The sequence below is a fragment of the Agelaius phoeniceus genome, chromosome 7 (genome assembly GCF_051311805.1).
Source record: "Agelaius phoeniceus isolate bAgePho1 chromosome 7, bAgePho1.hap1, whole genome shotgun sequence".
Classification (NCBI taxonomy): Eukaryota; Metazoa; Chordata; class Aves; order Passeriformes; family Icteridae; genus Agelaius; species Agelaius phoeniceus.
In genome coordinates, this window is record NC_135271.1 from 41,105,435 (window position 1) to 41,119,777 (window position 14,343).

Sequence of the window (14,343 nt, forward strand, 5' to 3'; positions counted from 1 at the left end):
GGAATTCCCTACACTCCTTTTTGTCCTAGGAAACACAGAGAACCCTTTTGTATCCTTTCCTACCTGCTTTCATTATTTTATTCTTTTTATGTGTTCCTAGAAAGTGTTTTAGTATACAGGGTATTAATCCCAATGTATTTGATATTCTTTGTTTGGCAGGGTTTTTTCTTTGTCAGAGGATTAATTCTTGAAATACAAAAGCTGTTTGTTTTGTTTTTTCCTTTGGTGTTTTTGACATTCACAGGCCTTAGACTGGATCCAAGAAACAGGAGAATATTACCTCTCTACTCACAGCTCCACAGGGGAATCAGCAGAAGAAACTCAGGAACTCCTGAAGGAATATGGGGAATTCAGAGTACCTGCCAAAGTAAACAGTGACTTTAATCTAATTATGCCATCTGCTTTAGTCTGTATTTATGGTCTTGTTTCAATGCCTCAAATCTCTGTAATAATATTCCCTTGATTTTATAGTTGCCCTCTAAAAATCCTAGCCCTGAAGATAAATGATTTTTGAGAACTTTTAGCAAGACATAGGCACGAAAAGAAGGTTTTCTCCACCTTGGTTAGTACTGGTTATAGAAAATTTCTGTTCTAATCAGAAGGAAGAGAAAGTCCGTTTGCATACAGAGTTCACAGCAATCTAAAAGACATTCCATCCTCAAGCAATCATTCCAGAATGGCATAGAGTGACTAATTGATCTGAACACATCCAAGGTCACCATGGACTCCTGGTCTCTTTCTTCTGTCTTTAAAACCACAATTTGTCTCACTAATTCCAGCTGGGTTGATCACAGATGATCATTTATCTCATTAGAAATAATCTGCTGATCCCAACAAAGTACTTTAAATAGATGAGTCTTTAAACTCTGGGGTGAACATTTTTGAATACAAAACTGCATTACCAAGAATATATTAATTTATATGGAGCAGTTCTGGGAAATCTGATGGGGTTTACACAGGAATGGCGATTGGATCTGATTCAGACAAATTAATTCAAACCATAGGTAATTCATAGACAGTGAATCCACAGGGGTATTAAGTCTCTGATAAGGATGTAAATTGCAGAGTTGGGCTGCAGGAAGACCATGGCCTTGGTATTATATAGCTGCATTTCACTGTGTCCTGAAATTGATCTTCTATAATCCTTAAATTCCTCCTTAGGCTGCCTATGCTTGTATAGGCTTGATTCACAGGCTTTATGGTGTTCTTGTCCCCTTCTTTTAGCTTAGCTTGCATGTTTCTGAAAATGTGAGATAGCTAGCAGTGGATGGAAGATAATTTCTTCAGACAAGACACATATGAAATTCTTTTAACTACTTCTGAATTCTAACCATGCATAATTAGTCCACCTGAAATTACATTCTGGTTCATAATTTAATTTTTATCAGAATAATCCAAATTCATAGCAAAGTTTCTGGACCATTTTGACTCTTGACTTAGCCTAGGATTGAATTTCAGACCTTGCTCATTATCAACCATTACTGTCTGTTTCTTACACTGACACATCTAAGTCTTGCTCCCTCAGGCCGTCCTACTGCTCCTACTGCTGATGCAGAATATTTTCACTGCCATGTGCAATCTGGTAAATGCATGTCATTCCCACACTGATGATATTCTCAAATTAAGCTGTAGCTGAAAGCCTTCCTGATCCCAGTAACTTTCTGGCCAAACCAATTCTTTGAAATGCAAAATCAGTAGTGGCTTTTGAGAAGTAATCACCCTTTCAATATGACAGGAAGTTTGATTTTTACATCTTCATACCTAGCCTTGCTTAGGTACTCATTTAATTTGTTAGGATAATGTCTGATTCAACTGTTAATCTATTACAGTGGTGAAATTTCTTGAATTTAGTTTTGTGTTTGAAATCTGCTGGATGTTTTCTGGTCTGACATTATTTGTCCATTTGTGGTCAGATCACTGATAATAATGCCAAGTACCTGACAGTGTGCCTTGCTTCAGGCATGGGGGAACATCCTCTCTATGTTTGACCACAGGCTTGCCAGTGCCTCATTTCCTGGGACAGATTTGGAATCAGAGCTAGAGTTTATAACTAGGTCCTTTGTGCAGTTTTGACTAAGGGGCAGTTAGAGACTAAGTGGAAGAGAAAAGACCTCTGGAAGGTTTAGGGGCTCAGTGTGTGCTTTGGAGTTCAGGCATCTTTTAGCTGGCAATGTTCTAACTGGACCTAAAATACCAATGGAGGATTTTATAGTAGGCCATGAATTTGGATTTAAATTCTGTTTGTTTTTGAAACAGACAAGTAATGACTCAAAGTCACTTCCTGAGCTGGTATGTGATGTATTAATGACCTTCCTGTGCAGGTCTGCAGATCCACCAGATATAGAGTCAGAGTAACTTGTTGTACTGTATGAGGTGTGATTTTAAAATCTTGTCTTCTACTCCAGGGCTCACCAAAAATAAGCTTTTGCTTAAGGGAAGGAGGCATGTGTAACTTCCAACGTGTTTTATGTGTTTGTGTCTGCGGGGTTTCAAAACTTGTCTTTCTATCTTCTTCAGCTTCATAAGTGTCCTTACAAAAATGTCATTCCTTTCATGTTTTACTGAAAGTTTGAAGTGTCTGATTCTGTATAAGATGAAATACAGACACTCTTTAATGATGTATAAAAATTGTGAACTACTTTTGACTGCTTTGTGAGTTAAAAGCAAAGGAAATAATAATAATAATAAAACATAACCAAGGACCATATTTTGGGCAGCAAACAAAGGAGAAAGTGAAGCTCCTCATCCAGCTGGCTGACAGCTTTGTAGAAAAAGGACACATACACGCCACAGAAATCAGGAAATGGGTCACCACCGTAGACAAGCGCTACCGGGACTTCTCTCTCAGGATGGGGAAATACCGTTACTCCCTGGAAAAAGCCCTTGGAATCAACCCAGAGGTACTGTAAGACCCTGTCCTGTTGGGGTTTTATACCAGAGTCACAGAGGAAGGGGAAGCCTGTGGAATGAATGCTGGTGGGTTTTGTGTGCCCATTAGAAACACTGAAAGCTCAGCCAGCCCACCTGGCCATGGCCAGAACTGCTTCTGGAGAAAAAGGGTTAAAGGGTTTTGCTGTGCTTGGTCAGTGATGTGAGGAGAGGCAGGTGAAGATCAAAAAGATTTTCTAAACAAATGTTTGCACCATTTTTCAGGAGACCATATAGCTTTCAGGAGGAAATGGGGGAAAACACATTAATTGAATAAAAGTCCGTGTTAATTTTGGCATAAACCATAAATCCTGCTCCCACACCATTATTTTGCATCAAACTCAAACTTTGACTCTTAAGTTTTTATTCTCTCGTCCTTTAACTAACATAAACAATTGATCCCCAGCCTCATCTCTGAATTCTTTTAGGTGAAGTAGATCATAAGAAGGAAAATTTAGGATTTCCTGCTATTCCCTGGCCATAGTATTAAGGGAGAGTGCCAAAAGCAGAAACACTTAAAAACCTTTCAGTCAATGACTCTTTGGAATAAAGTATTAAGAATAAAGAATAAATTCCTTCACACTCTCATGATACTTTAACTGCATTGTTCCTTGTAGGGCTTCTGGTTTACACAGAGTTCTAACCACAGCCTGGAAAGGTATCCCATGGTAAATGGCCACTGAAAGTTGTCTCTGCATGGTGCTCTACTTTATCAGACTGGTTTTTATGAAGTTCCATACTAGACAACCAATTTAGATATGAAAGAGTAAGGTAATTTAGGCTTTTTTTATCAGTATTGATTCCTAGTTAGGAGAACCAGTGAAGATTACAATGAATATATTTTCTGGGTTTCTAAGATTTCTCTCTCAGGTTTTTATCTATTCTCAAAGTATTTCTACTTCTCCCTAAATTTCCTCCTTTTTGATATTATCTTTTGTCCTTTCTTACCTCTTTGATCTCATGAACATGCTGCACTTTGCACAACAGTAGGACTACAATGAAGTTAAATTCTGTATTTTTTTCCCTAGGATAACAAAGACCTAGAACTAGATATCATTCCAGCAAGTCTTTCAGACCGGGAGGTAAAGCTGCGAGATGCAAATCATGAAGTCAATGAAGAAAAAAGGAAGTCAGCCAGAAAGAAAGAGTATGTTCCCAAACACTCTGTCTGCATGGCACATTGTCTGCTAAAGAATAATTCTGTGATATTTGCATGACCTGAACTGACTGACAGTCCTGTAACTCATTCCAGCTGCAGAGCTATTGAGATAAGTCTGCAGGTGTTGGGCAGAAGTTGTTTATTGTAGGTTGGAGAATTTCAGAACATAAAGGTTGAATTTAAAGGTTTTAATCAGAACTTAGAAAGGAAAAGTAGTGAGTCAAGCCCTTGGATTAACCCTGATGTTGTGGAGTTGCTAATTTCTTTCTGGTTGTATGTTAAAAGTAACATGAGCAGGAAAAAATACAGAGCATCTTTAGGTGTCTAAATATTATCTAAACATCAGTGACCCAAGATTTCACTTGAAGTTTAGGTTCAAATTTCGACAAGTGTAGAACTCAGAGAACTGGAAATAGTTCATACTAGAGGAAATAGTTGAGAAGTGCTTGTTGCACTTAAATCCATGAACAGTCTATTTTCACAATGTTCTGACTTATTTTTTGTGTAAGAATATTGGGAAAGCATTTCTCAGCCCTCTGAAATTGTCACAGGTCATGATTGATAAGAAACCACTTATGCTTTAGAAAATATTACCCTTGGTCTGCCTGTGGCAAATTTCAGGAATTTCTACTTTGAGGGGCCCAGCCTCGGGGTCTAGAGATGCCATTGTTGCATTTCACAGCATCTGCATTTTCTCTGGTCAGAAACCAGGCTGTTGAAGTCTCTTCATAGTGGTGTCTCCCAAATCCATCTGTGCTGCCTCTAAAGGTATAGTTTTAGGATGACTTCCCACTGACTGTCAGCAAAGGTGCAAATGATCATGAATCACAATTCCTTAACCCTGGGGGGGAAAAATTTCTGAGAACCAGCTGATAGTTAAGGATGGGCAAGTATATGGTAAATCCCATGGACTCAGGAATACAACTTAATAGGATTTTGTGCAGAAAAAAATATTTAGAAAATAACTCTACAAGGGACTGGAGTATGAAGTGCTATTTTGATCATGGACCTGAAAGGTGCAAAGTAAGGCAGCTGAATGTCTAGGGTGGAAATACCCTTATTCTTTAAGACAACAGGAGGATGTTTTGTTTTCTGTTCATTGTAGAAATGCTTATAATGTCCAAACCACCTAAAATACTTCTTTTCTTTTTTTTTTCCAGATTCATTATGGCTGAGCTGCTGCAGACAGAAAAAGCTTATGTCAGGGATTTACATGAATGTTTAGAGGTAAGTTATGGCCCAGGAGCTCTCCAGTATTCCTGGAAGCACATGTTGTCTCTGCAGTGGGGATGCTCACTTTAATGCACAGGCTGTGCACCTTGATTCATGGAGCCTTTCCTTAAAGATTCAAATCTGTTCCTTTGAATCATCTCATACAAGAGAAACTTCTGGATTTGCACAGTCAAATACCTTGCCTTGCTGGTAGCAGGGTGTTCCTAAAGTGGATGATGGTATTCAAGGCAAAAACCAGAGTGTAATTCAGTGAAATCTGTCAGCTTTCACATTCCTCGGTCTGACAGAGATTTTTATGTATCTAATGCTACTGAAGTGGCAAATCTGGTGTATCTTTCAGCTGTTTCTGCCTGCAGTTTTTGGACACCATCAGGTGGACACCAAAGACAGGTGTTGTTGGCATGCTTCTGCTTTTTCCTCAGACAACTTCAAAGCATCAGCACTTTGAATTTCTCTGGAGAGTTTTCTGTAACATTGGAACTTTTTTTAGCTTGTTTATATAATCTCAAAGTACATAGTTCCTGTTCAGCCTCTGCCTTTGGCAATAAAACAGGGAGATCTATTCTTTTCCACTGCATTTATTCACAAAATTAAGAGTTTCTGGTGTTTTCCAGACTTACCTTTGGGAAATGACAAGTGGAGTGGAAGAAATACCAGCTGGGATCCTTAATAAAGAACACATCATCTTTGGCAATATTCAGGAGATATATGACTTCCATAACAAGTAGGTTTTCTTACCAGTTCTGTTCATGTTTAGGCACTTGTGCATCTCTGTGGTGTCTGCAGAGAATCCCTACAGTACAGTGCACACCTGAGTGTAAAGTAATTGATTTTTCAAAATGGTTTTTGATTTCTGTTTCTTTTACAAAACTGAATTGGAACTTAGTTCAAAACTTTACCTTCAGCTGATTAACAATGTTAAAGTCATATTATACCAATGCTTTTCAGTCTGATACATGCTTCTATCTCACAGCACAAGGTCTAGTCTGGACACTTGCTTGTCAAAAATATGGTCTTGGAAAACACAAAGGAGAAAAAGTGGAATTATTGGCATGAGCTGGGTTAATAAGTAGCTTTCTGCCACTTCTTGGAGACTTTCTGTATTTAATCTGTAACTAACATTACTCTATCTCATTATGATAAGACTGTGTACCAGATCAGCTTAGAGGACATTGTTTCCATGGTATAATGTGAATGCAACAACAGTTATAAACTTAACATTTAGGGGAGATTAATGCAGTAAGTTCAGTCTGAATTCCAAATCTGTCTTCAGGTTACACTTCAAAACAAATCAGAGAATCCTTCCTTGTTTGAGTTCTGGGACATTTCAAGTGCTTCAGTCAGATAAATGTGCCCAGCCAGATAAATCACATAAATACAGCCAGATAAATCACATAAATAAGGCACAGCAGACCATGCCATATGCAGGCTTCTGTACAAGCAGTTTCAAAGCACATCAGGACAGTAGCCTGATTGCCTTCCCACCTGCCCTTTCTCTGTGGTGCCATATTTTTGTTCTGGTGACCCTGACTGATGCCATCTGATTGCCCTCCTCCTTCAGTTTCCACTCTTCCCAGCTCCATCCCTCCAGCCCTCAGTCATGTCCCACAGCTTCTCACTGCTGTCATTTATCCTTTCTCTGACCCCTCCTCCTGCAGCCTGCTGCTTCTACATAATCTTTTTTTCCTCTAAAACTTCTTCCTAGCAATGCTAAAATAAATTTCCCCTGTCCCCTGCACCAGTGTCCTCCACAACCTCCTGCTTTGGCTGGTGATGTTAAGGCATCCTCCAGCCTGGTTCAGAATCCATGTCCAAGAAAGGGCAGCAAAGCTGGTGAATGGTCCAGAAAACATGTTCTAGGAGAACATAAAATATGTTCTAGCTGAAGAATCTGTTTCATATTCTTCTTTCCACCCAGGCATTGTACAGGGCTCTATCTGCAAACAAGTGTTGCTTGTTGTACAAGCTGTTCAGAGAGAGCTGATTTTAAAAATCTGTATTTTGAAAGTTTACTACTTACCTATGAAATGCTGAGCTTGTTTAAGTTGTTGTCCTTTGTCCAGTGTGCTGAGCTGGGTGTTGGGAACCTGGCAGCTTTGGGCTTCCCTTGTTGCTCTTTGTGTGAACCACTAAGCAAGAGCTCTTTGAAGATCTGTGTTCAGATAGAACAGTCCTGAGCACACTGATTCCCTGCTAAGGATTGCTTCTTTTTCCTTTCTGGTGGAGTTAGGCATGACTGTACTCAGAAAACAAAGCACATTTTGGCAAGGGACACTCTTCCTGCTGGCTGGACACTCGGGTAGTCCCATAATCAAGATACAAGTATTGATCTTTAGCTCTGATTGACTCATTGGTTATCCTGCATCTCCTGGGTATTTGACTGGAACTAATTACATTGGTGTCTTCTTTTTTCAGCATTTTTCTAAAGGAGCTGGAGAAATATGAACAACTGCCTGAGGATGTGGGCCACTGCTTTGTCACCTGGGTAATGAGGCTGCTGCTTCTCATTATTTATTCAAATTAATTCCTCCAGCAGATGGGAACAAGCTGGGAATAGGTGCAAGGGCTATGTCCCCAGTGATAAATAGGATTAGGAGCTAGTCTGGAACTAAAACTGCTATGTCCCCAGTGATAAATAGGATTAGGAGCTAGTCTGGAACTAAAACTGCTTTGTCCTTCACCTGCCCAGGGTGAAAGTTTCCACCCTTCTCCTCAGCAATAGTGTGAAGGCTTTCCAGAGCCTCTCTCCTTGTCCTGTACTGACCACACAGCTTTTATTTACCTCTGCTGGTTTCTGTTTAGCACAACTTCATCAAACCAAACCTGGTTTTATGAGACATTCATTTCCCTGTGAAAGGCCCTGGGAGGACAGACATTTAAAATCCTAATATACCTTCCTTAAAGAATTTTAGTCATGCCATGAGAACTCCACAAAGGCATGAAGAACATATTTTATCGACTTTTTTCCTCCAGAAATTAGTGTCAAATTTCTGAGCCACTGTGCTCACTCATTCCATTATGCAATGCCAGGATAATTTCCAACAGGACTTTGAAATCTTGGTGCAGAGAGTCTTTGTGAGTGTAGGAGGCTCTGGGAATTGGCTGCAGTAATTTATCTGCATGAAAGCTGTTCTCTTTTCAAATATTTACCAGTCAAGTCAGCCATCTTTGTGATTTGTCTGATTGTTTTATTCATATATCAAAGCTAGGAATTAGTATTTTAAGAGTAAAGATGGAATATTTTCACTTACCCAAAAACTTAGCATGTTTAGATGATTTCAGATGGGTTTTTAATTTAAAAACATGTCACTAGTCTTGATGAAATAGATTCAGAAATATTGTTTACAAAGAACAGGTTACCTCTTTAGGAAAGATGAATGCATTTATGTATCATTCTCTGCAAAAACTTCATGGTACTTTAACATACTAACTGCATCATCTCAACAAAGGTACATGTCCAGAGCTCTGTGTGGTTACAGATGTACATACAATGGTGCCTGCACAATTGCAGGATCCTGTTGTTTAGATAGCTGGAATTTTAAAAAAGCAACAGCAATAAAAGGAAAACATCCTCCTCTTTTATTTGCCTCCCTCTTCTTGAGACCAGAGTACATTAATAAGAGGTGGGAGTGCACAGATGCTTTTAATTTCTGCTTAAAAGTAAACAAATTAGGAAATAAAATGTAAAACAACATAAAGTTTGAGCCATTGAAGTTTGAACCAAAGTAGGAAAGGCAAGTCTGGGTCAAGTGTCATAAATTTCAAGTAAAAAATGTTGGCTTGTGCCAGTTTAGATTATGTGAGTCTCTTGCCCGGTTTCTAGACTGGCTCTATCTTCAAGTAGGTGATAGAGTCAACACTTCATGACTGAGTTTTGAGACCCTCAAACTCTTGTGTAACATTCATAGAGCTGTTAGAAATTATTTTACAGCTGGATTAAAATTTTAGGCCTTCCCTCTGTGATATTTGTTAAAGAAAGCCTCCCGCAGCCCTCAGAACTGCTCAAATAAGGTATGAACATTAAAGTCTTCTGCTCTTAATTTACAGTTCTTGGTGGCAGGGTTGGGGTGCTGGTGGTGGTGGGTGTGTGGGAGAGAGTCATCACCTGTATTTATCCTGGTGTGCCTCAGTAAAAATCTGTGGGAGCAGAGAAATAGCTTATCTTGCTTTTCCCTTGATGTTTGTTTTCACAGGCAGATAAATTTCAGATGTATGTCACCTACTGCAAAAACAAGCCTGACTCCAGCCAGCTCATCCTGGAACATGCAGGGACTTTCTTTGATGTAAGCAGCCATTGCTGTTTTCCTTCCACACACCTGGTGCAGCTCTGTGCTTTTTTACCCTCGAGCTATGGGTTCCTTTCTGTGCCTTGGCATTTGGGTTTTTCATTCCACTGCAAATATCACATGCTGTGAGAACTGATGGGCTGTGGTGTGGTGTGTGGTGAGGTGTGGAGACACATTCTTATGAGAACCTTTGGGCATTTTTCAGACCTAATCCTTTCTAAAGATCTGGTTTAGATGTAATCTCTGTTTCTGGGTTAGCGATAAAATGAAAATCTCAGATTTCATTATATATTATGACCTGAAATCCCTACTCTAAAACAAGCTCCTAGCCTCCTATTCTGCAAATTCTATCCAGCCTATTCCAGATTTACTTCATTTTGCTAATAAGGAAATCCATTGACTCCAATTAGACTATTTCCCATACAAGCACTACAGCCAGTGATAAATGTTTTTAGGCTCCAATTCCAATTTTGTAGGCTGAGAAAAAATCAAATTTTTGAGTACCTTTAAACCAAGCTCTTCCTCTTATTTAACCTCATCCATTTCAACATGCTTGTCTGCTACCTTATAATTAGTCATCTTTCTTTTAAAAATAAATAAATAAATAAAAGAAGTGCTAAGACCTCTCTTCCAAAGCATTGAAAGTTTGCAAATGTAACAGATCAGCAGGATCCAAGCTGTGCTGGAGTTGGCAGCTGACAGAAATCAGCTCCTCTGGAGTTTGCACGTGCCAATGGTTACAGCATTTCAGTCTCACTCGACAATGAAAGGAGCCTCAGGAATTGATGAACACCTTTTTCTTTTGCCTTGTTGCTGAATGTCGAGTGGAGCTGGAAGGGGTTTTCCAGGAGGTGGCGCTTGAGCCTGTGGAATGGTTTATGCAATGGTTTATACTGGTCGGCTGTTTGCACAGCTTAAAAGCTTTTCCACTGCAGCTCTCTACGTGGGCTGGAAAGCTGCCTGATACTACTCAGTAGTGAATATTCGTGTGTCAGCAGCTGCTGTTCTGCCAGGGAGAGCTGTTTGCCTTCCATGGGTGCTGGGCCATCCCCCAGTGATGCCGGTGCAAAAAGAGAAAGCTGACTCTCCCCCCCAAAAAATCCTCAAGGAGGCACTCAGTGTGAGTCACTAAGGTCATGCAAAGTACCTGGGGATCCTTCTTACCTTGATCTTGGAGTAGCAGTAGGTCAGGGGCAGGACAGCCTGGCACAAGGAATACAGAGAGAATAGTTGGTTCTTTTTTTCCAGGCAGAACCTGGAATTTCCCAAAACCCTGATGGTGAGACTGCGTTATCTAGAACAACACCCCTTAGTAAGAAGCCTGCTTGAAAATCACAAGCATTCCTCAAATTCATAAGCTTTCATAGAAAGCCACCTCTGAGATAAAAACAAGCAGTCCCAGTAATTCTTTTTTGAACCCTTCAAGCCCATGGAAAACCTGCAGCTACAGGGCTCACTGTAAGGGTTAACTGATTAGGATGAGGAGCAAAGACAGGTGACACACTTCATTTGAGATCATGAAGAGAATTCTGAGCTATGTTGAGAGCTGGGCTGTTCTCAGGATGCAAGTGAAGCCATGTATGTAGAGAAAAGCAATGTATTTTATTGAACCAGTTGAGACAGGTGGAAAACAATGCACAAACTCTCACCTGTGAAACGTGCCTCATTTATCCTACAGCATCTTCCCTCCCTACAGATGGTGCTTTGCTTATAAAATTCAGCAGTTGTTGGTATGGTTATATTAGCTGGAAATTGCACAGGGAATGAGAATAGTGTGTTTATTCTGACTTAATTGCAGTAGACTTCTTAATTTCACACTTTCTGTTTTTATGTCTGTCTTGTTCATCATTAATTAAAACTGTTCTTTATTCAGTAGTTTGAAAGATAAATTATGCTTGCCATGTTTAGCAAATTTTAGTATTTGTAATACCATATACTTCAGGCTAGCAAGGTATATTTTTGATTACCAACATATGTTAGCTGTCAACTTCAATTGATAGAATCAGCATATTATTGAAGTAATCAATTTGATTTTAGTGTCTTTAGTTAAACAAGTTTTGATCTTTGGGACAGAGTTTGGTTGAGACATGTACATGCTTCTGCTGTTTGGAATACTTTTTTTGCTTTGAATCTTGGAAAATATATGGTTTTATATTCAAGAAGCCATGGGGCACTTTTGATTTGCATGACCAGCATGGAACAAGGTAAAGCTCAGTGACTTTGGGAGCATTGCAGAGCATGGTGTTTCTGCATGGATGAGGGTTCTTGGACAGTTTCTCTGCTGAGCCAGAATGTCCCTTAGGAAATGAGCAGAGGCACAAACAGGATCTTACTCCAACACTTCAGGGATCAGAGGGAGGAGCTGCAGGGAGAATGTCCCTTCCCAGCACTTGGCAAATGTCACCCCCCAACCAGCTGTGTCTCTGTACAGCCTGACCAGGGAGCATCCTGGCAGAGCAAGGAGAGCCCAAAGGGGAGGCATCCTGCTGTTCAGAGAGCTGGGGGGAAGGAGCAGGGCTAATTTTGTTACTTGGATCCTACAAAAACAAGTGTGCTTTGCCAGCTCCAGGAAGTTCACAGACATGGTCGAGGTCTTGCTGGCTCCTGCAGTTTTGAATTGAGTCTCAGACATGTGCTCTGCAGGCACAGTTCCTCTGTGAAGTCAGCTATGACTCAGCTTCATGCAAATTCCATTAACCCCCAAACAGAGCCCCTTCCCTTTTGAGTCTTCTTCATGGCACCAGGGCTATTTAAAAAACAAACAAACAAACAAACAAAAAACAAAAAACTTTTCTAGTAAAAGAAACCAAACCAACAAACCAGAACTCTGTTGGAACATTGAATGAGAACTGGAGGTTTTGTATCCCAGCATTAAGACAAACACTGGAGCTAAAAAGAAGCAGTAACCTCCCTAGTACTCAGCAGAAAATCAGATTGTATACAAAAGGAAAATCTCTGTTTTTGGCAGCTCTTCTCCCTTCACCTTCCATAACTACTTCACTTTACAGTCTCAAATTTACAATTCAGTAGCTGGAGAAAAGTCCCATTCCCCTTTTCCATTTGCTTCTTTAGGAATCAAGGATTTCCTGGTGGCCAGGAACAGGGCAAGGCATGTCCAGGGCCTGGCAGAGACAGAAGGGTTTCCAATCTGTTCTATTTCAGCAGAGAACCTGCCCCTGTAGGGCATGAGTTTGGAGTCTTTTAAATGGCTAAATCTGTTCATTAGGGTCCTATAGGATTTTCAGGAGCTCCTAACTCCCCCTGGGACAGTTGTGGGGAGGCAGCTGGGCCCTTTGCAGCCCTCAGCAGGGCTATGATGTCTCCAGACATTCGTGAGCACATCACAGTGATCAGCCAAGACATTTTGGCTGAAGTTCAGGTGAGGAAACAGTGCTGTTAGAGGAATCATGAGGGGATATCTCTCCTGGCCCCCAGGTGCCACCTCAGAGCAGAGCAGGTCTGTCAGCACTGTGTCAGACCTGTTATTCCCATGTGGATATTTCAGCTACCCCAGGGCTCTCAAATGGGACTCAATGCCTATGTTTAGACAGCTAAATTACACCCTACTCATGCAATTTAATTTAATGTCACTTCATTTTAATTGAATGTTAAGACTCTGCTTTCAGCCTTTATAGCTAGGGGAAACCAGATGACATGGCACATAAGTCATACTTAAATCAGGGCCTGTTTACTCAGCAGAGCTTCAGCTTGACTTGCAGAGGGACCCTGCAGTTTAAGTGGCCTTAGGGGGACTCTGCTGTTTATTGCCTCACTGAAACCACATTTATGTAATGTGAACTTAAAGAGGGTTAAAAAACTATCCATAGAATGCAGGGATCCAGCTCTAAATTTAGTTATGGGTGGTTCTGTCTGGCAGGGGGTTAACAGTTTTCCATGGCTGACTGCTGTTTTTATCCCTTCTAGGAAATCCAGCAAAGACATGGGCTGGCCAACTCCATCTCTTCTTATTTAATCAAGCCTGTCCAGAGGATCACAAAATACCAACTCCTGCTGAAGGTACCTCAGTGAGCTGCACACATCAGCTCATGCAGAGCAAGTTCACAGGTCCATGAGTTCCCTTCTGCTTAAGGGAGCAGCTTCATGGCCTGTAAGCAAAGTCCCCAGAAATCTTCCAAGGGCACAGTCTCCCTTGAGAGCACCTTGTTTTATCTTTATAGCTCTTCCTATTTGACCCCCACATTTGGTGAGCATCCCCAGTGGGGTTTGCTGCAGTTCAGCTTTCTCTGCCTCTGAAGCAGCTTGCAGGGACCAGGTGGCACAGCTGGGTGTGAAGGCAGCACGTGGACCAGAGAATGTTTATGGTGTCTGCTTTGCTTCTTAGGAACTGCTGACCTGCTGTGAGGAGGGCAAAGGGGAGCTGAAGGATGGCCTGGAAGTGATGCTCAGTGTCCCAAAGAAAGCCAACGATGCAATGCACGTCAGCATGCTGGAAGGTGGGCAGGGACCTGCTGGGAAATGAAGTTTGTTAGTAACTTGGGGTGGAAATTAATAGAGGTTGACTGTAGCAATACTGTTTTTTCATGATAATTTTTAGGTACCTTCTGATTTCTCCAAAAGTCTTGAAATAATAAAGCTGGCTAGGAAGTTTTGGGGGGGAGGGGAGGTATTGATCTGTATCTTTTGTGTGTACATATATATATATATATACACACATATATATGTACATATGTATATGTATGCATATACATATGCAATGTATGTGTACATATATATATT

The 14,343-nt window shown here is 40.6% G+C and overlaps 1 protein-coding gene across 3 annotated transcripts in view; it reads left to right on the forward strand.

Annotated features, from left to right (window-relative positions):
- The window catches only part of LOC129122828 (kalirin), a 400,978-nt gene that overhangs the window by 317,649 nt on the left and 68,986 nt on the right, over positions 1-14,343 (forward strand). For all 3 annotated transcript variants that reach the window (XM_077181667.1, XM_077181668.1, XM_077181666.1), the window contains exons 22-30: positions 245-367; positions 2,718-2,900; positions 3,957-4,075; positions 5,248-5,314; positions 5,935-6,044; positions 7,736-7,805; positions 9,514-9,603; positions 13,531-13,623; positions 13,949-14,060. In XM_077181667.1, the coding sequence (XP_077037782.1) occupies positions 245-367; positions 2,718-2,900; positions 3,957-4,075; positions 5,248-5,314; positions 5,935-6,044; positions 7,736-7,805; positions 9,514-9,603; positions 13,531-13,623; positions 13,949-14,060 (967 nt within the window). The remainder of the gene's footprint in view (positions 1-244; positions 368-2,717; positions 2,901-3,956; positions 4,076-5,247; positions 5,315-5,934; positions 6,045-7,735; positions 7,806-9,513; positions 9,604-13,530; positions 13,624-13,948; positions 14,061-14,343) is intronic.